The 20,798-nt window shown below is 39.2% G+C and overlaps 1 protein-coding gene across 1 annotated transcript in view; it reads left to right on the forward strand.

Moving 5' to 3' along the window:
* The first annotated feature begins 281 nt into the window (after positions 1-281).
* CDRT4 (CMT1A duplicated region transcript 4) overlaps positions 282-20,798 on the forward strand; it is a 51,354-nt gene continuing 30,837 nt past the window's right edge. The window contains exons 1-4 of the mRNA XM_087923080.1: positions 282-535; positions 7,178-7,304; positions 10,829-11,021; positions 12,588-12,678. Coding sequence (XP_087779206.1) covers positions 10,974-11,021; positions 12,588-12,678 — 139 coding nt within the window. The 5' untranslated portion in view covers positions 282-535; positions 7,178-7,304; positions 10,829-10,973. The remainder of the gene's footprint in view (positions 536-7,177; positions 7,305-10,828; positions 11,022-12,587; positions 12,679-20,798) is intronic.

Here is a 20,798-nt window from a genome sequence, read left to right on the forward strand (position 1 = left end):
TTCTAAGCTTTCCTTTTCTACTCCTCAGCAGCAGCAGCAGTCAATGAAAAAACAGCCCCCTTCTGCCTGGACCTGCATCAAGGGAAGGGTGCGTGGAAATGTTTCTAGCATGAGTTCATGGAAAGAGAAATGCTGGCAAGGAGTTGCATTGCAGAATGAATGCCAGAAGACTCTATGAGTCCCACTGGACACAGACTAGTGTACAAATACTTTGTTGCTGGAAGTGAGTCCTGAACTGCTAGTATTGCTACTCTGGTGCAAGGGGAGGAATGCAATGAAATTGGTAACAGGAGGGGGTAGGATCCGACCAGTGTAACCACCGGTTCAATGATTTTACAGGTTCTATGTCTGCTGCTCTGAAGAGCAACCAGTTCTACAGAGGTGGACAGAACCGGTAGAATCCTACCCCTGGGTAACAGTTAGAACAGCACACCTGCCAAGATTAAGATAGCACTTGAGGCTATTGTTCTTTTCCCAAGATCTTAAAAACCTGATTCCTCAAGAGTTTTGGGGCCAGACTCCTGAAATGGATCAGGTAATGTTGATATGACTGCAGTTTGGCCTTCCTTGTGTTATACTGTGTAATTTAAAAAATGTTTATTGGCTATTTTGTTTTCTCTCTTGAATCCTACATTAGCTACCCAGAGCTGCAGTTCATAAGTTGGGGGACGATATAAATGGTTTAAATAAATAAATGCTTTGCAACTCAGACAAGGCTACGTCTATGGAAAGCTCTACTGTCTGCTTTGCCCATCTTTGTAAAAATAGCTCCATACTGAATGGAGAACTTCATTTTCTGCCAGGGAGGTGTTTTCTGAAATGCAGGCAAGTATCAATAATTCAATCATTTCTGACCTTCTTGGAAATGAATTCACACAATGGGATGTGCTTGTGTTAACAAAACACAGCAACTATAACATACCATAAACAAACCTACATTATTATGGCTTAAAGTGATGCTCTTGTTTACAAAATGTCCTTAGTGAATGCTTCAGTTTTTACAACACTCTGTATTAACAAATTATTTCAGTGAGTTGTGTGAACCCAGCAAAGGAAGATCTGGTGATCCAGTTTGGCTGATCTTTTAAAATAAAAAATGTGGGGTGAGTAACATACAAGTAGAGAATATTACCCACCACCTCTTGAAAAAGTACAAAATCAGACGTTTTATTCTGCAGACCTACCTAATTTCACCCATTATTTCAACTGTAATATTCTAGGACAGGGGTGTCAAACTCAATTTCATTGAGGGCCGCATCAGGATTGTTTGACCTCAGAGGGCCAGGGTGGGGTGTGGCTGGGATGGGTGTGGTCATGATGGGTGTGGCCAGGGTGTTCATGGCCACGCTGGGCATTGGACATAGGCTCAAGATGTATATTTTTCCCTTCTCTCCTTTCTTTCCAGTTCTTTACTATAACCATTTTCTTATCTCTTCTACCAGATATTACTGGCAAACATTTATTACTTATTCTTCATACTCCACTAAACTTTTTATTTCTAAATTTATACCCCATTGTTTAATAGTAAATTGCTTTTCCAGGCAGAATTTTATTATTCAACTAATATTAAAAATACAATAGCACAAATAACATAATAATACAAGGTCTAATAGCAAAGGTAAATTTCCAGGATAGTAAATAGAAATGGCTGTCAATTGTAGATTATTCATTATAGATTAAATGGACCCTCAGTATGTAAAATCTGGCATTAAACTGTAGAATTAACATAGGATGTTGCTTTTTTTCTATCCAGATCAGGCATTCATTGAAGGTCACATAATTGTAATCCAGTCCAATCCATGCAGCACTGTTCTGACTGAAAACACCCCACAAAGAGGCCCCATGTAGCCCATTTTTAGCTGGTAGGGTGATGCTGGAGGCCGGGGAGGCCAAAATTGGATTGCACAGGAGCCATGTGGGGCCTCCTCATGGCCTGTTTTTGGCTGGCGGAGTGCTGCAGGAGGCTGGGGAGCTGAAAATAGGCCATGGGGGGGGTGCACACATGCCCCTATGGCCCATTTTGGCCAGCAGAGTCACCATGGGCTGGTCCTTTGATAGTTCCAGGCTGGCCCGCAGGTCAGATTTAAGCATCTCTGAGTTTGATGCCCCTCTTCTAGAGCTTTGCACTATTTCACTGCTGTAGGAAGGAAAGAAATATGCATGTAATGGGAGACCAAAATTGGTGAGCATTTGTTCCCAATTGGAATGTCACGTAGCTCTAATTTCAACTCTTAACCTCTAATATTGTTCATACATCTGATGAAAACCTCTGGTCCTGCAAGAATGGTCCTAGAAAATGCATTTTTTTTCCTGAATGTAACATTATGAATCTCATGTGATACCTACTATATTGTGGGAATTACTCTAATCCACTCAGCCATGACATATTTTGTGCTGTGAAAGTATTTAGAGAGCAAATAGTAGACACACTAGATTGGACACAAAAAGCTATTAACAGGAGGATCCAATTCATAAAGCATTCTTCTGGCTTTGTTACCATTTATACTGTGGCATATAGATTAAAATTCCACAGCTGAATGATCTATTCAATAGTATGGAATCTATATCATGAATATACTTGTGGTTTTCTTTTGCTCAAATATTGCATTTTTCCTTCTATCAATCTACTGAAGGGACCTATAAGATACTCATTTACAATGAAATCTTATGCCTTGTATGCTAAATCCAACTGGACTTTTTCCATACAGGATTTCATTAAAGTATGGTGGGTGAAATGGTTGCCTTAAGCCTGACAGAGAGTAATAACATCTGTTATGTATATTATTTCAAATGCAAACCTTTGCACCACAAAATATTTTGATAGTGTTCTGGGGATTACACATTGGATCTGGAAGGGGTTACATGATGCTTAGCTTTCATCCAATCCTTCCAACAAGATAGAATGAAAAAGTCTCTTTGATCAAAAAGAATGCTCAGGGTATGGGAGGTGGCTTTCCTGTGGCTATGTAGTATTTTACACTAAAACATGGTTTGATTTAATTATAGTTTATCATAGAAAACCTCCTAATGTAATTCACACATAGTTCCAAGTCACAAGTCTGTACTTACCAACCAGAATAAATGGGTTCCACATCACTTCAAGCCCAGATCAAAGAATAAAGTAATTTGTTGCAAAATGTTAATATTCATGGTTGCTAAATTAGGCTGAGTTATATTTCTTCCCAGGAAGGAATTTTCTAATTATAAATGGCATCTGAAAAACATCTTCCCTTTCTCTGAATCCAGAAGATTTTATTGATGGGCTATCAAATGTCCAACCATACCATCTCTGTTAAGCTAATGCCTGATGTATAAAATTGGTTTCATTATGTAGTCACTTTGTATCCTTTGTCCTAGAACAACAGCAGCAATTTTAAAAAGTCCCTTGAAACCCAATTCAATCCCTCATCACTGGAACAGATTTCTTTCAGTATCTCCTACTTTACCAAGTAATTGAAGAACAGTAGAAGAAGGCAGAAGAGAATTTCAAAACTCATTTTATAACCCTTTGATGCTCTTATCCACAGTCTTCTATAGGACTGTGCAAAGCATTTTAAATTTTAAATACAATTTAAAAAGTGTCTGTGGAAAAAACAAGCCACCCGATACTGAAATATGAAAAGCACCATTTCTTTTACAAGGCTTACAGTACTGTTTTAAGAAAATCTTTTTTGATCTCTGTACACACTCTCCACAAATATCCCAACAATCCGAAAGAGCTTTCAAAACAGCTGTGTGAGAGGCTGCTTTAACACAACAAAGCGAAGTGCTTTTCACTTTGCAAAACATCTCTTTTGAATCCCTTGTTCAGTTTTTGCCTGTTTTTGAAAGTCCTTCTCTATTCACCAGCTCCCCTTACTGCTATAATTTATCCTTTCAATAGAGAAACCATTTTGTTTTGTTTTCTGGTGTCAACTCAAGATAGGATAGTGTTTCTCAGCAGCTTTCAGACATACAGATTCCAACTCCCAGAATTCCCCAGGCTGACTGGAGAATTCTGGGAGTTGGTGTGCACACATCTGAAAGCTGCCAAGTTTGAGAAACACTAAAATAAGAAATACAGAGACCCTTCCAAAGACAGGACGGCAAAGTAGAATAAAGACAATTCTGGAATGTAAGTTATTGAAAAGAAGGGAATACTATATTTCTTATTCCTTTTAATCGTGTTTTTAAAACAGGAGGGTTTTTTTTTCTTGCTTTGCTTGGACTTTCCAGGGAAATGGGAATAATCTGTCCCTCTCCCAGAAGCAGATCTTCAGTGAGATCATATTTCAATCAATCAATCAATCAATCAATCAATCAATCAATCAGAAAAGAGCTGAAAGGGACCTTGAAGGTCTTCTAGTCCAAACCCCTGCTCAAGCAGGAGACCCTATATCATTTACAGGGAATAATTTCATGTATGCTATTACTAGCTGTTTTCCATAATTTTGTGAGATGTACAAGCTGCCACATGCTGTGTGACACTAAATACAAAAATCTGTAAATATTAAGAGGCACATTTAGTACGAATTCATTTTTTGGTTACTATGACTGAACATAATTTATGGCTCACTGATGTTCTCAACGGGCTTTCAGCTGCTCCACATTTTTCCTCATCAGCTTGAATTAAGGCTGAAATGAACTCTGCAACATTTTGAAATCTAATGGATTTTCAAAACTTGAAAATTTGGAAATTGAGGATAAAATTTGACCTTGAAATGTTGGGGGTCAAAGAATGGCAACCAAAATAAAGTGTGCTTCCCAAATTACACTTACGTGTCCTTCATTTGGATGGATGTCAAAATCAAAAGCAGAAATTGTTGATAGCTGAAGGCAGATGAGGAATTAATTTATTTGGTTATAGTTTTGGAACCTTTAGAACTGAGGCTATATTAAGATTGGACTTTCTGAACACAAGAGATTCTGTTCTCAACAGAAATGCTGCTGAAAGCACATGTCTGTTTCTAAGATGGCTGAATCTCAGAGCTATTATTTCAGATTTGGGGGGTAGCTAAGGAGACACAAAGGCATCACAAGTTCATAAAAATACATGACTCTGAATGGCTAACCATATTATAAATACCAACCGCAAATACAAAATATCTCCTAAATTGTATAGCAGCCAAGAAAAAATGTAAAAGAATACGATCAATGCAATCAGGAAAGAGACTCCATCATACATCTGGGGCCCCAAGCTCAAGCACTGGTAAAGGAAAAGGTGCATTTAGAGAGGGGAGCCATTTTGGCATGAGTTCTAGTCCTACCCTGGGCACAGAGCCAATGGGGTGACCCTGGGCCAGTTCCCCCCGCCCCCCAGCCCTAGGAAGCAAGCAGTGGTGAACCGCTTCTGAAATCTTGCCTAGAAAATTGCAGGGCTTCATTCAGGCAGTTGCCCAGAGTCAAGACTGAATCAAAGGGACACACATCTTTGGAGAGAAAAGAATGAATATGGTAACTTTGTGGGACCCTTTGATAAAAGAACAACATGTACCTTGCAGAAGAAAACATGTACAAAGTGGCTTTCAAAATTTCCTCCCCACCCCACCCCGGATTTCTAATTTACTGAGAACAAGGCAGGTGCATCTGGAATCCTTCCCAGAATCCAAAGCATCCCGCTTCATGGGATAACTGCTCCGAGTGAAGACATGAGTCAAAATTCCCTGCTGTGCTTCACATTCAGGAATTTCCTCTGGAAGCACCAAGACTAAATCTGGAGGCGTCTGATTTATGCAGTCACTGAGGTTTTCCAATGACCTATACTCTGCAGGCATTTGGGGAGAAGGAACACTGTCTAAGAGGAGGAAAGAAGGGCTGGAGCTGAGCTGTCAGTTCCTGGCTTGGAGCTGAGGATCTCAGAACCACTTGGTCACATAGGCTTTGCCAAGATCTATGAACACCCTTGCCTTCCTGTAATAGTAGTCTCTCCTGCCCCTACCCCCACCTTGGCCCGCCTTTGTATCTCCACCCCGTCCCAAAGTAGCCATTTATAGATGCAGGTTCTATTGCATTTCTTCCTCTTTGTCTTTTCCTCCACCCAGAACAAAGGAAGGAACAAATATCCGGAGCTCATGGCAATAAAAACAAGGAAAAACTGATTCACTTCCAGGAATGTTGAAAGTCAAGGGAGCATTTGGCTGCGCTTCAGTTTCATGACACTGTGCATCTCATCAATCTGAGCAATGGATGGGCGGTTTATTCACAGCATGTGGATGTCTCATTTCTCATGAAATGATTTTGATCCTGGAATTAATTGGCACCCTTTGACTAAATGAATACCTGGCATGAAACCCTCTAAATCTTCTCATTGTAGATCCATGCTGCTGCAGCTCTGCTAAACTACACGCTTATCTGGCAGAAGAGATCTGCCAAAGCCTGAAATCTGGGAGTTGATGTTACAGAAACATGAAGTCATACGATGTGTTAGAAAATGTAGAGAATGATCTCTAAGAGGCTTAAAATTAAAGTGACAGGGCTTCATAATATAATTGACTAGGCTGTTTTGTTCATGTGAACATCATTGATGTAATTGAGTCTATAGCTCTATAGATGTCCAGGTCTATGTTACACATGAAATTAAGACTGAGTTAATGTGATGGCTTCTTCTATAGGCACTTATCATGACTATGGCTCCATATGTCATCCAAATATGAACCAGTACCACCTCCTGGTCTCCATTTAGAGAGATGGGAGGCCTGAGTAACCACAAAAAGGTATATTCCAGTGTCCCTACTTTTGCAGCTCTCAGTTTTCTTCTTCTACTGCACAAGTGTGGAAGGCTAAAAGGAGGAGATGGAGGAAATCAGGGTGGCTGGTTTTCCAAGCTTACTTTTTCTTCCATCTTACCTAAGAAAATATTCTGTAGAACTTAAATGCTATAGTGGTATGTGGGAAAGATCTTGGGAGACTGGACTCAGAGATGCTGCCTTGGGATTGGTCTACAGCTGGATAATGGGTGGCAGAAGTATCAGAAGAGACCCACACTAATTTTTCAGGGGTAAAGGAGATGGTGAGAGGATTATACTTCTGGAATTGTAGGATTCTGTTAATGTATTCTGTTAATATAGCCTTACAATAAAGTAGAAATAGTTCATATGGTCGGGTTTCCTGACTCTTCTACTTGATAAAGCTGATAACTGTTTTATGTGTTATTTTGGTTGCTTTTAGCACTAAGCTATGAATTTTGATTGCTCTGTAGCAACTTTTGGGCATTTCCAATCCTGAACGAAGAAGACCTGCCTTTTCCCTTTTCTCACCTTCTGACTCCTCCTCAAGGTTGATTTATCAAAACAAGAGAGAACCTAATCAATCAGAGGAGACAAAAGGTAAGTTTACTTTTACAATAATTTGGTACTGATACCTCTTGTCTGCTTTGGAGGCATACTGAAGTTGGTGATAAGTGCATTATTTTTAATATTTTAGTATCTGAGGAACTGTGTCCCCCTAATGAGAGACTACCCTATCCAACAGGCACCAATGGAATAGATCCACTATGGATCCTATCTACTAAGGAATTCCAACAGGTGGGTTTAAGGAGAGGAACCTTTTCTGCTGTGGCCCAATACTGGTGGAACCCTCTACCACTGAAAATGAGAATTGTTCCCACCCTTTTGGCCTTAAAACATATGAAAACATGGGAGGGTATTACAAGTTGGCTTTGATTGGTCTGGAGCCCTAAAGTGGCTGACAGGATAAGAAGACTTCCTCCCTATTCCATTCATCTCTTAGTTCTGGTTCTAGTATTGTTTTTGTAATCTTAATCTGTGCAGTTTTAAGATTTTAATAATTTAACTATTTTTCTACCTCTTTTGCTGTAAGTTCCCCAAAGTTACCTTATAGGGGAAATGGGCATCATAACAATGTAAAAATAAATAAGTATTTAACATGCACTATGCCCAAGGAAACTACAAGTTCAACAATAACCTTATAATTCAGTTGATCTGAGAAAGACAGACTGGTTCCAAGCTATCCAGTCAGTTTCCATGTCTGAGAATGGACTTATCCAATACTTAAACCACTGTAATTGCTATTGTAAAAGCTGTTTCAGCACGCTCTTCCTATGTTCAAATATTGTCTCTCTCTCCCCTCCCCATCCTTCTCTGTCTTATATTTCTTTGAGAAACCTTTTTCTTGATATGAACCATGCAATAGAGTTGGAATGCACCAGTGTTAAGGTGTGTCAAATTTTCCAACTTTCAATTTCCAAACATTAGGGTTGCTCAAAAGTTGTAACATGCCTTGGGGGTTATAAAGATATCTTGCTGATTTTAATGTAATATAGATGTGCTTGGTTCAACATAAATATCATAACTTTTTAACATTTCATTTGTTTCACCTCGCAAGGATAATCTAATCTAACCCTCCTCAATGTGTGGGGAAACCAGTTAAAAATATGGAAATTGTGCATTAGTGGATTAAATAAGTAAATAAATAATAGCAGTAGCACAATAGTAGTAGGTTACCAGAAATTAATAAAGGAAGATTATCAGCAACATCATCTTTCTGGGATGAGATGCACTTTGTCATGGAAATCTGTGCAGAAAGGAAAGGTAAGTAAGTTCTATTATGATGAATGGTAGCCTTGCCGCGAGCTCTTCACATGGACAGTTGTTGACTAAGAACATTTGATTACACTTAAATAGTCTCCCAGATTACACCTAGGAGAGATTCTGTAGCCTTAGCTTTTGGGGTTTCTTGTTCTCCTGATTAATATATGCCAACTATTTTTTTACTCTGATAGAATATTCTCCAGCACCACTTACACAGTTCTTAAGTAAGCAGTAACTCTGTCAGGGGGATAGCTTGATTTGAATCTACCAGATGCCAGAAGCTTTCAGTCTTTTTCTGATGGTGCCAAAACTGAAGAGTTGTTTGCTTTGACAGCTTGATTTAATTTCAGGGAAAACTTCCCCACAAATCTTTCTACTAGGGCAATGTGTATTCGCTCAGGTTTCTTCCAAACTGGCAGTATCATTTGCCAAACTGTATCCGGTAAAAGTACAGTATCAGATAGTATTGGTTAGTCTGAAAACCAGTTTGGTATAACAATTGAAGTGCTGGACTGGAAACCAAAGCTGATAGACCATGAGTTCTAATCCTCCCTATTTCATGGAAGTCAGCTGGATGACTTGGGCCGGTCACAGGGTTATTGTTGTAGGTAAAATAGGAGTGGCCTATTTGATTGGGAGCAGCCTAGAGTTTGTTATAAGATGGGCAGTTATCTAAATATTTTAAATAAATGAATTAATCATGTGCCCATTTTGTACCAAATAAAAGCAGGATATACTGGAAATCTACTTTAAATTAGTCACTCTCTTTTGGGAGTTCAGACAAAGAACGTGTTGTAGTTTGAAGGGAAGGAGAGGCATAGACCAGGGCATGCAGTTAACAAGGTTTATTTAAGGAACGGTGGTTGTCGCGTCTGCCAGCCAACAGGCAGACTAGCGTGCGAACAACGGCTGGCTTGGCTTGACAGCCGGCTTTATATAGTCGGCTGTCAAACGGCGCCAGCCAATGGGAGCGTTGGTGATCCTGCAAAAAGCGGACCCGGTTGGAACCCCAACCGGTTCCCAAGACATAACAGAACTGTAATAGAAATCTTAGTGAAAATGTGAAGTTAGAATTCTGTCTTTATTTTTACTGGGAACAACATGTCTAGCCAAGATGCCCACTTTGATAACAATAAGTCAAATCTAACAGCAACAAAATGTGTTTATTGGAGTACTGAACTATTCTTGGATAAAACTTTACAGTAAACTCTCTTTAGAGTAAATGCATTTGAAAAGACCACAGCTTTCAGTCTGACTTTGGCCCTCAAATCCTTCACTGTCACTTCTTTTCTTAACCAGTTCAAGAAGGGACTAATGATAGCTAGAAGACTTCCTGCCTTCTGTACTTTCCATAAGTCCTCTTCCCTGTGATAGCTCAATAATAGTGCATGTACATGTATGCAAATCATCTTCAGTTTTTGGCATCTCCAGGACATAATCCTAGGCAGGAATCCTGGTCTCCAGCCTCTTTCTTAGCTGTGCTTTGCCAAATGGTCAATCATCTAGTTAAAAGTAAATCTTGTGGTTTAAAGAATGCTTCAGTTAGATTGGTGGAAATCAGTTAATGAAAAAGAAGTAGGTAGTGTTTAACTCAGATTTCTCCCAAGCCTTGGGCTAGGATGAAGGTGGAGCCTCTTGGATTGGTTATTGTCTGCTTGGCTTTTTGAGTTTTGATTCCAATTAGCTGTCTCGTTTTGTTTTCTTTTAATTTTTATTTGTAAGCCAGCCAAAGTTGCTCTGTAGCTGAAGGGCCTTGAATTTGAAACACTAAATAAAATAAATAAGCTCACAAATTCCAGTTTTATATCTCACTGCCCACATGCAGTTCTTGGTACAATCTTCAAGACTTATTTTATGCCCCTTGTCAAGGGAAGTCCTGATTGCATTAGATGGGGTTCTAGTATATCCACTATAAGATATGCTATTTTTTTTCTTGGACTTTAATTCTTTCTTGCCTCCACTTTGTGTCTTTAGAAATCTACCAGGCTTTACATTTATGTAAGTAAGCCAACCTTCACCCCACTCTTACCTATGCCACTTACACGTTCTTAATTTTTGATTTTTATTTCCCAACAAACATTAAAGACAACCAAACTAGTAACACTGCAAGATGCAAATTTCCTGAAAGGAAATAGTAACTGGATTGCTGACATCATTGATGTCACAATACTAGCTCCAACAAGCAATCACAATGCCATGTTAGCTGTAGGAGAATACCACATTGATTTACATCAGGGGAGCTTCCAGAAGCATGAGCATGGAACAACAGTTGGGTTATTATTTTGTCTGTTTCTCTTTAGATGATCAAACTGCTTATGCTGCTTGGGAATCTTATATTCAATTAGAGAAATACAGTAACACAAAGAAGGAGGTGACTTCCCCATTGCAGTATACCACCATCCAGGAAGAAGGAGAAGGCTATTCGTACTGGGTTACACATATACCATGATCTCAAATGACTGGACGGAAAATTCATCAAGGCCAGGATCAGAGGTGTGCAAAACCTTTCAAGGCTGAAATCTGGGAGGGGGTATGATCTGGAAATAACTGTGGTCAGAATGTCATGTCTCAAAACCAACTTCCCATACACCTGTTGTTAAGACTTGTCGTTATGTTACATATAATATATACATATATACCACAGGAGTCATGGTGAAGCAGTGGTTAGAATGAAGTGTGTCAGGCTGATTCTGCCTGCAGTCTGGAGTTCAATTCTGATTGGCTCAAGGTTGATTCAGCCTTTTATCCTTCTGAGGTCAGTAAAATGAGGACCCAGATTGTTGGGGGCAATATGCTGACATTTGTAAACCGCTCAGAAAGTGCTGTAAAGCATTATGGAGCAGTATATAAGTCTAAGTGCTATTGCTATTGCTATTACTGCCTTTAGCTGGTCAAAAGGTTGATTAGGAACAACCTTTGGGGCCTTATAGACCCAGAGATATAAAATTTTGGAAGCATGATATAGGTACTCTTACAAGAAAATTGCCTTCATGAATATGACCAATCTCAAAACATCCATTGAATAGAAGACCAACTATGAGGTTACTTTTTAAAATATTCCAACTCACCCACTCAACCCCGATCTCTTTGTCTTTTTTATTTCCAGTTTGGCTGTAGCTTTTAGTTTCAAAAAAGTGTTGTGGACTTCAGAATGATAATTGGGGCTGAAAATTCTGTTGCGTCAGTTTCTCCTTTTCTGGAGTGTTGACACTAATGTAGCATTCAGCAGGGAAGTTTACCTGAGTCCTGAGCTAGTACTTGAGAAGACAACACTGAGCAGCCTTCTATGATGTGATGCCCTCTAAAAGAGTTGGATGGAAAATCATAGAATTCTATCTAATTTATTTGGAAGAGACCAGACTGGCAAGGGCTCATTGAGGTCCAGTAATGTTTTGGAATTAAGTCTGGAAATACCATGACAACTGAAGTTTCTAAATGGTCTTTAACAGTACTCCATAAAGAGCATGTTATACATGTTGTTGTTGTTGTTGTTGTTGTTGTTGTTGTTGTTGTTGTTGTTATGACTATTTGCTCCTTTAGCAAATAATGGTATTGAATTAAAAGGGAAATAAAAGGATCTGCTTGAAGACAAGAGGTTTGGAAAAATCTAAGGTCACTTTAAGGGTGTGCCGGTAATATTCCTTTCTAGCCATTGATTCCAAAAAGGGAAAGACTAGACATTCATTTTATTTTATAAGAGGCACTAGGGGGCTCTGATCCAGGGATAATCAAGCCTGAAGGTAAATGTTTACATTAGATGGCCATAAGGTACCTCACTTTATAGTTCATTTTCTCGTCTCCAGGGCAATGAGGAAAAAGACCCTTATTCAGTTGGGTAGCTTGTAAACTCTGCATTGTGCAGCCTGAGCATTGAGCAGCTGCTTTGAGTACAGCTTCATCACAGCAGCTCTATGGCAACCCTGTTTACTGACAGGAACAAGCAACTCTTTCTCTAACGTGCACACCTCAGTCCTTGCCTCTGGAGCAGAAAAGGCAGGAAGACATATATAGTGTTGGCTGTACATTGGTAAGCCTGACTTAATGGCTATTTTCTTAAAGGATATCCTGCAGCCTTCTCAGAAGGACACCTTCAACCTGCTGACACAAATGCAGTCGAATATGGATGGTCCCTTTAAGAGCCCAATAAAAGGTAAGCCTGACTTCTGTATTTGATGGCAGCAGGGTAGCTGGAGTGCAATTAACCCTTTTTCTGGGTTAACCCAATCCACTGGGCCCAAAGCAAATAAATGGGGTTGTGTTTCCACAATCAAGCATGTTATATGAAGTAGGTGGGCATATCTTTAAATGAACTGGGGCAAATGTACTTGCATTACACACCCAGTTTCCACCATTTAACCCCATCCTTACCTCTCAGAGGAAAGTAGGTACTGCATCTTGACAGTGATTGTTGTGTTTTCTCTGTTACTTTCTCTCACTTCTTGGAACTGTTTTCTTATGCTATGTGTTGAATTATCATAAAGGTCTGCAATATATCCTTATTGTGTACATATATATTTTGGTGGTTTATGAAAAGGAAATCAATTTGACTGGGGATGACAGCCATCTCTAATGTATTTCATACTGAAATGACAAAAAAATAGCAGACGGTTGAGGAACAGATGGGCAAAAGCATAATTTCAGCTTTAAAAATTGAAGAATGAATGGGCTGGGAGGGATGTCTTGGCTCTCCCCTAAACTTGAGAGCACCTTCTTGACGCTTGAGGTGGGGTCTTTTAAGAAGAGACTAGAAAACCATTTGTCTGAAATGGTATAGGGCAGTGGTGGCTAACCTTTTGGGGCTCCTGTGCCAAAAATTCTGTGCGCACTTGCATGCTCGCGCTTGAGTGCCAGCACCCAGAAGGCAATGCACACACCCCCTACACCTCCTACGCATGCATACATAATCCCCACCCACCCACCCACCCCGCCACTCCCTTGTCTGCACTGTGCCTCACAGCTGATTTTCTGCCAAAGGCTTGAGGAAGGCTTCTGCAGGCTTCTGCAGGCCGAAAACTAGCCCGTTTCATCACTTCCAGTATTTTTGGAAAAACAGGAAGTGATGAAACGGGGCTAGTTTTTGGCCTGCAAAGCCTGCAGAAGCCTTCGTCAAGCCTTTGGGAGGCTGAAAAAGGCCTCAAACCAGCCAAAAGTCAGCTGTGAGGTGCGCACATGCCCAGTGAGGTAAGTTTGTCTGCAGCTCGCATGCCATAGGTTCGCCATCACAGACACTGGGCCTCCTGCTAGAGCAGGGGTTGGACTACAAGACCTCCAAGGTCCCTTCCAACTCTGATGATGTTCTATGTTCTAACATTTCTAATTTATATAAATTTGTCTTTTATTATAAAGGCATTATAAAAACACATTCTTCAGAGTGCTTGTGTGTATAACACACTCTCATATTCTGCTTTCTCTGCCACAACATTACAAATCAAACATTGACATAAATAGAATGAAGACAAATGGAAAATTACTGAAGTTGTGCTGGTAAAAAAAAATACACACACCCTCAAATTTGTGCGTTCCAAAGAATAGAATAGAATAGAATAGAATAGAATAGAATAGAATAGAATAGAATAGAATAGAATAGAATAGAATAGAATAGCTTTATTGGCCAAGTGTGATTGGACACACAAGGAATTTGTCTTGGAGTAAATACTCTCAGTATACATAAAGAAAAGGTACATTCATTAAGAATCAAGGATCATAATGTACAACATTTAATGATAGTCATAGGGTACAATCAACAATCAAATCATACTAGGAAACAGTCAATATAAATCGTAAGGATACAAGCAACAAAGTTACAGTCCTACAATCACAAGTGGGAGGGGAGGGGTGATAAGGAGTGATGAGAAGAATAACAGTAATAGTAGTATATACTTTGTAAATAGTTGAACAGTGTTGAGGGAATTATTTGTTTAGCAGAGTGATGGCTTTTGGGAAAAAAACTGTTCTTGTGTCTAGTTGTTCTGGTGTGCAGTGCTCTATAACATTGTTTTGAGGGAAAGAGTTGAAACAGTTTATGTCCGGGATGTGAGGGGTCTGTAAATATTTTCACAGCCCTCTTTTTGACTCGTGCAGTACACAGGTCCTCAATTGAAGGCAGGTGCATTGTAATTGTTTTTTCTGCAGTCCTAATTATCCTGTGAAGTCTGTGTCTGTTCTGTTGGGTTGCAGAACCAAACCAGACAGTTATAGAGGTGCAGATGATAGACTCAATAATTCCTCTGTAGAACTATATCAGCAGCTCCTTAGGTAGTTTGAGCTTTCTGAGTTGGCACAGAAAGAACATTCTTTGTTGTACTTTTTTATGATGTTTTTGATGATAGGTGTCCATTTTAGGTAATGTGATATAGTAGAACCTAGAAATTTGAAGGTCTCTACTGTGGATACTGTGTTGTCTAGTATTGTAAGAGGTGGTAGTATGGGAGGATTTCTTCTAAAGTCTACCACCATTTCTACGGTTTTTAGTGTGTTCAGTTCCAGATTGTTCTGGTTACACCATGAGGCAAGTTGTATAACCTCCTGTCTGTATGCAGATTCATCGTTGTCTCGAATGAGACCAATCACTGTTGTGTCATCAGCAAACTTCAGTATTTAAACAGATGGATCGTTTGAGATGCAATCATTGGTAGATAGAGTTTCTGTACACTGGGGTTGGAAGGTCATCTTGAATGCTCGGCATGAGCATCCAGTATTGGAACCCATCATGGTGGAATAAATGCTGTGTCCCTACTGCCCATCCCTGCTATGCTAAGTTCTATTTATTTCTCTTCTTTTAATAAAACAAAATTTATTTTTGGATTGTTGACCTGTTTAATCTGTTACATGTGGTATTATTGATAACACTTGGACAGTTATAGATCTCAAAATTGCCAGTTGTCACCCACCATCCTCAAGCATACAGTGTGATATCTACCAGTATATGATTTTGACCTGTGTTTGTCATATACTCTGGGGAATAAAATAGAATATATTACTAATTATGTCAATTGACTTGATTGACAAAAAAAACCCTTTCAAAGCTGCCACCATTTTCAGTTCTCAGCCACTCAAACACAATTTGAAGCTGATGAACAAAACTTCTGATCTTGAAATGCCAAGAATACCATTTCTGTGAGTGACATGAAGGTTTCTGTTGACAAGTTCTCAGGGGCTTTAAGCCTTTGAAATTCTGAGATGAACTGCAGCTGAGTTAGAAATAAATGGACTGATTTATAAATGTATAAATAACTGAGAAGATGCCATGGGATCACACATGATTTGGGAGCAGTGGAGGAACCCTATGTGGAACTGCCACAGTGGACTGGATAATATACTTCAAAGTTAGTTAACCAGAATGGGATGATGAATAGGCACTGATTGATTATTTGATTGAAAGAGGAATATGGAAAGTTAATTATCAGCAATAATCTAGAGCCATAAAACCCAAGAGATTCGGCTTTAGAAACTGGCGAAAAGAGAGGAGTTATTAAAATAATATTTTGAATAAGAAGGGCCATTGGGCAATACTATTCATTTAAATAAAATGAGTGTTAATAGGCAAAGGAAACAAAATATGAAAAGCTAACCTTTGAAAAATCTTGAAAGCCAGGGAAAGCAAATCTGATTAGAAACGCTCATTCTGAGGGGCCTTTCTCAGGCCAAAGACTTTCAAAAATCATTTCTGCTAACTGGCATATAGCAGGAGTGTCTAGAGAAGAGTGTCCTAATTGTACTCTGTCTCTATATTCCTTCTCAGCCTTTGGAGCCTGAGGAGTTACTTCTCTTGTCTGGCAAGGGTGTGGGGAATTGGAAAGAGTAGGGGAAAAAATAACCTTTTAAAGGAGGTTAGGAATAGCTCCAGAGGAGGTGTTTATCATGCAACGGTCCTGACTCATGTACAGGGGAATTTTAGAAAAGGCAGAATGGATGCTTTTAAGTTGGCAACCATTCTTGGTATTCCCCTTGATTCTAACAGTTTCTTTTCTCCAATTAAGACAAGATCTACTAAAGTGGAAAGGAGTTGTTTCAAGTAATGTATGTAGTTAATTCATTTTTAATTTTAGTAAAAACAAAGAAAAAGGCCTACAAAAATACATTAAATATGGCCCGTTTTAAGAAAAACATTTCCAGAAAAAATATCATTTTAAAACCCACAAATGGCAATTACCCATAGAAATAGTTAGAAGTCAATGGGAACAGGACTTTAGATATTTGCTTAAAAGGAGGTCTAGATAAAGCTAGCTGCTTGTGTCCTGGAAGAAAATTCCACAGCACTGGGGTCACCTAACCTATGAGTTTATTTTAAGCTAAGATCTCAGGCACTTAAACAGCTCATAGTTATTTGCTTTGCACACAACGCTAAGCCATAATGGGTTTGTTTATATCTCTTGCTAAGCCAGAAACAAAGCATAAAATAAACCAGGTCCATGCAATGGAATGGACAGCACAGATATGTCAGCTTTGGCTTAGGAAAAGAAGATGATGAAGTATGTCAGGGATAAGAGATGTATCAGCTGCATTACGCCATGGCATATTCTTATGAATATACTTCTGCTTCTTCTGATAGATGGATGCTCATACAAGTTTGATGAATGAATGTGTGAGCAATTTACAGTGCTTCTACAAGAAACAAGAATGGTAGTATGGAGGGTTAATAATGTTGGAGGGCTTTTGATTTTAATAGAAATGTGCAGAGCAAAACCAAAGGTTTTGCAGAGTCTAGGATTCCAAATTGGTGTCCTGGTGATGTTAGCTTCTCTTCTTTCATTTACACTAGGAGCAGAAAAGTTGTAGCCATCAGGGCACATACAACTCCAAAGCTTTGTTTCGGAATGTGTGGAGCTCTCTCCTATCATCATTATCAAAGCCCAGGCGGTATGTTTCTCCACTATATTGAGAGAAGAAACACACAGTGAATTAAGTGTAAGACCTAAAACAGACTTAATAATTACAAGGAAAACTGTGCCTGAATCAGAAAAAAAATAATAAACCAGAACATTCTAGATCTAACCATCTAGTTCAGGGCTGTCAAACTCGCAGCCTGCAGACCAGATCTGTGATGCGCTGGTCACGTCCATGCTTGGTTTAACTAAGAAGAGAAAAGTTCCGATACACATGACATGAGTTTGACACCCTTGATCAACAGGAGTGATTTTTTTAAAAAATGCATATATTTGGAATGAACTATGAACTATGTTTTAATAAAGATGGCAACTTATCATAACTGAACCCTGAAAGCGGTCCTCTTCCTCTCTCTTCATAAGACAAAAGCAGAATATTTTTCTTCATAAAAGCTAAAAACCAGAAGCAAGTCAGGCATGTGTTTTGAGTACAGTTACTGGCAATGTTTGCAGGCAATGTAGTTGAGACTTTTGATCGTTAGAGTTAAGGCATTTTGTGTGGTTGGCCTTGAGATGACAGGCGTTATGTTTCAGACTGAACAGGAGATAGAAATGGAGCCAGAAGTTTGCTCCAGTGTAATGTCATTTTATAGTTGGTGTTACCCCATTGCTTTTGTTTTTGTGCCTTCAACTGAGTGTTGGCTCCTGGTGAGGCCTGGAGAAATCCCTACAGTTTTCTTAGCAAGATTTTTCAGAAGTGGTTTGCCACTGTCTTGCCAAGCTTCCTTGAGCTGAGAGAGGGAGTCACCCAGCTGGCTCTGTGGCTAAAACAGGGCTAGAACTCATAGTCTCCTGGTTTGTAGCCTGGTACCTTAACTACTGCATCATACAGGCTCTATGGAGTCACCTGACTTGGCCAAGCACACACTGGTCCCTTCTTAAAAGGCTGTCAGAAGTGCTCAGCAAAATAGGTGTAATTAAAACTAGGTCACACAGGCCTTATAAGCATATACTTAGCCAAACATTTTTCATGGCTTCATAGGCCAATGCCATGCATTTAAAAAGAAACACAACTTTTCTGTCCATTGCGATACATTTTAATGGAAGTATTTGTTTTAAAAATTCCTTTCCATTGAGCATTTTCAAGAATTACTCAGGATCCCATGAGACATTCTTGCACTTGCTTAGGTACAAGGGCAAGGGATATTTGTGAACAGCCTCTATTTCATTCTGCAATAATGCTTTCCAACAGCTGGTATTTGTGCCACTAAGCCTTGGAAATCCCCCTTCTTTTTTTAATGAAAAGGCTGGTGCTTTGAATTAAACATTCAATTCAAAAGAACTCTAGCTGTACCAAAAAGACACCATTCCTAGCCAATACGTATGAGGGTAAGAAGAGACTGTCCACTTCATTTTCAGCTTCTCTTTCTTCATCTATTAGTTCTAAGCTCAGCTTTTTCTTCCTCAAGTAATCTCTGCACCCCAAATAAGACAATTGTTTGGTCTTAGACTTGCACTTTAGCTTCTTATTCAGTCATTCAGTTTCTATATTTATTCACTTTCACATGACTCTGGATCAATTAAAATAAATAATATAATCATTTAAAACAATAGTAAAAATGGTTCTGCTTGTAGGAAAACAAAATCACATGAAGAGACAAAATATTCTCATCATTAACACAACATCTCAATAGAAACAGGCAGGTGGTTAAGACTCCCTTGAAGGATAAAACCTCAGTGTCCTACAAGTTTCAGGGGAACCCTTGTTCCAAAGGATTGTAGCAGAGGTGGTATTCAGCAGGTTGTGACCAGTTCTGGAGAACCAGTAGCAGAAATTTTGAGTAGTTCGGAGAATCAGAAAATACCATCTCTGACTGGCTCTGACCCCATCTATTCTCTGCCTCCTGAGTCCCAGCTGATCGGCTGGGTCTTCTTTTGTTGCCCTGCACAGAAGAACGGAGCTGGAAGGCAGGCTCTTTGGATTTTGCACTATCTTTCCCCAGGAGTGGGGAGGGAATGGAGATTTTATTTTATCCTTCCCTTGTCACGCCCACCAAGCCATGCCCTCCAAGCCATGCCACGCCCACCAAGCCATACCCACATAACCAGTAGTAAAAAAAATTGAAACCTGTAGGGTGACAATTTACTACAATGTTGAGGTTACTGTTATTATATTCAGTTTCTAACTACTTGGGTGGAGATTCTTGCTTCCTTGTCTCCTACCAAAGTTCCTCTGAGGCTAATTCAAAGCCAGGTCTTAGCCAAGATCTTAGCTGATCTCATTTTAGAATGTTACAGCTTATTTAAGATCAAGCTAGAAAGTCTCTATCTAGGTGAAGATACAAGAGAAATGAAGAACTAAGCTAATAGCCATTCCTTTTTGGGGGGTGGGAGTAGGTTAGTTTCTTTTAATCAAATTGTGTGTTTATGTGAGATGAAAAGTAATACAAACTAACAATGTGAAAAGAAGAAAAGAAAAAAGTTAAAAGTGCAAGAAAGGAGAAAAAGTAAAAAAAAAGATAGGAAAAAAAGATGAAAGAAATGGTTTCCTTTTTTAAAAAATTTAAAAGAAAACTTTATTAGAGATTAAAAAAGAAAAACACTATATACAATACATTAAATACATCCTTACATTGTAGACAAAATCTATATATACAAATACATAAATGCGCTTTTTTCTTGGTAATAATTTTACTACTATTCGTTTCTTATTTGGTAAACATTCTTAATTTAGAAATGGTTTCCAAACTTCTTTCCAGCAGTTATAAATACAATTATAAATTTACCTCTTACTCTTACATTTGCAACATTACTTTATTCTTTCTGTAGTCTATCCTGTCTAATCATCAAGTTCATACATCCTGAATTTGGTTTTTTTTTCCTGTTTTACACAAAAAGTCAGTGGGGATTTTCAAGAGATAAACATAGCAATGGTCTTTTCTCTGATCAAAGAAGTCAATTTAACCATCTCAGCAAGTTCCATCATCTTTCTCCACCATTCCTCCAGTGTGAATAAGACCGAATCATTTTCTCTGTGCATACAAGATATTGCTCTAATTATCATCCAGAAAAACAAAGTTTTTTGATATACTGCTAGAGAGAAGTTCCCCAAGGATCAGAGGTGGTATTCAGCAGATTCTGACTAGTTCTGGAGAACTGGTAATGGAAATTTTGAGTAGTTCAAAGAGCTGGCAAATACCACCTCTGACTGGCCCTGCCCCCATCTATACTCTGCCTCCTGAGTCCCAGCTGATCGGCTGGCTCTTCTTTTGTTACCCTGAACAGGAGAATGGAGCTGGAAAGCAAGTTAGTGGGGTGGGGTGGGAATGGAGATTTTACAGTATCCTTCCCCTGCCATGCCCACCAAGCCATGCCATGCCCACCAAGCCATGCCCACAGAACTGGTAGTTAAAAAATTTGAATCCCACCACTGCTGAGGATGGGT

The sequence above is a fragment of the Pseudonaja textilis genome, chromosome 2, assembly GCF_049901715.1.
Source record: "Pseudonaja textilis isolate UNSWEBS1 chromosome 2, rPseTex1.2, whole genome shotgun sequence".
Taxonomy (NCBI): domain Eukaryota; kingdom Metazoa; phylum Chordata; class Lepidosauria; order Squamata; family Elapidae; genus Pseudonaja; species Pseudonaja textilis.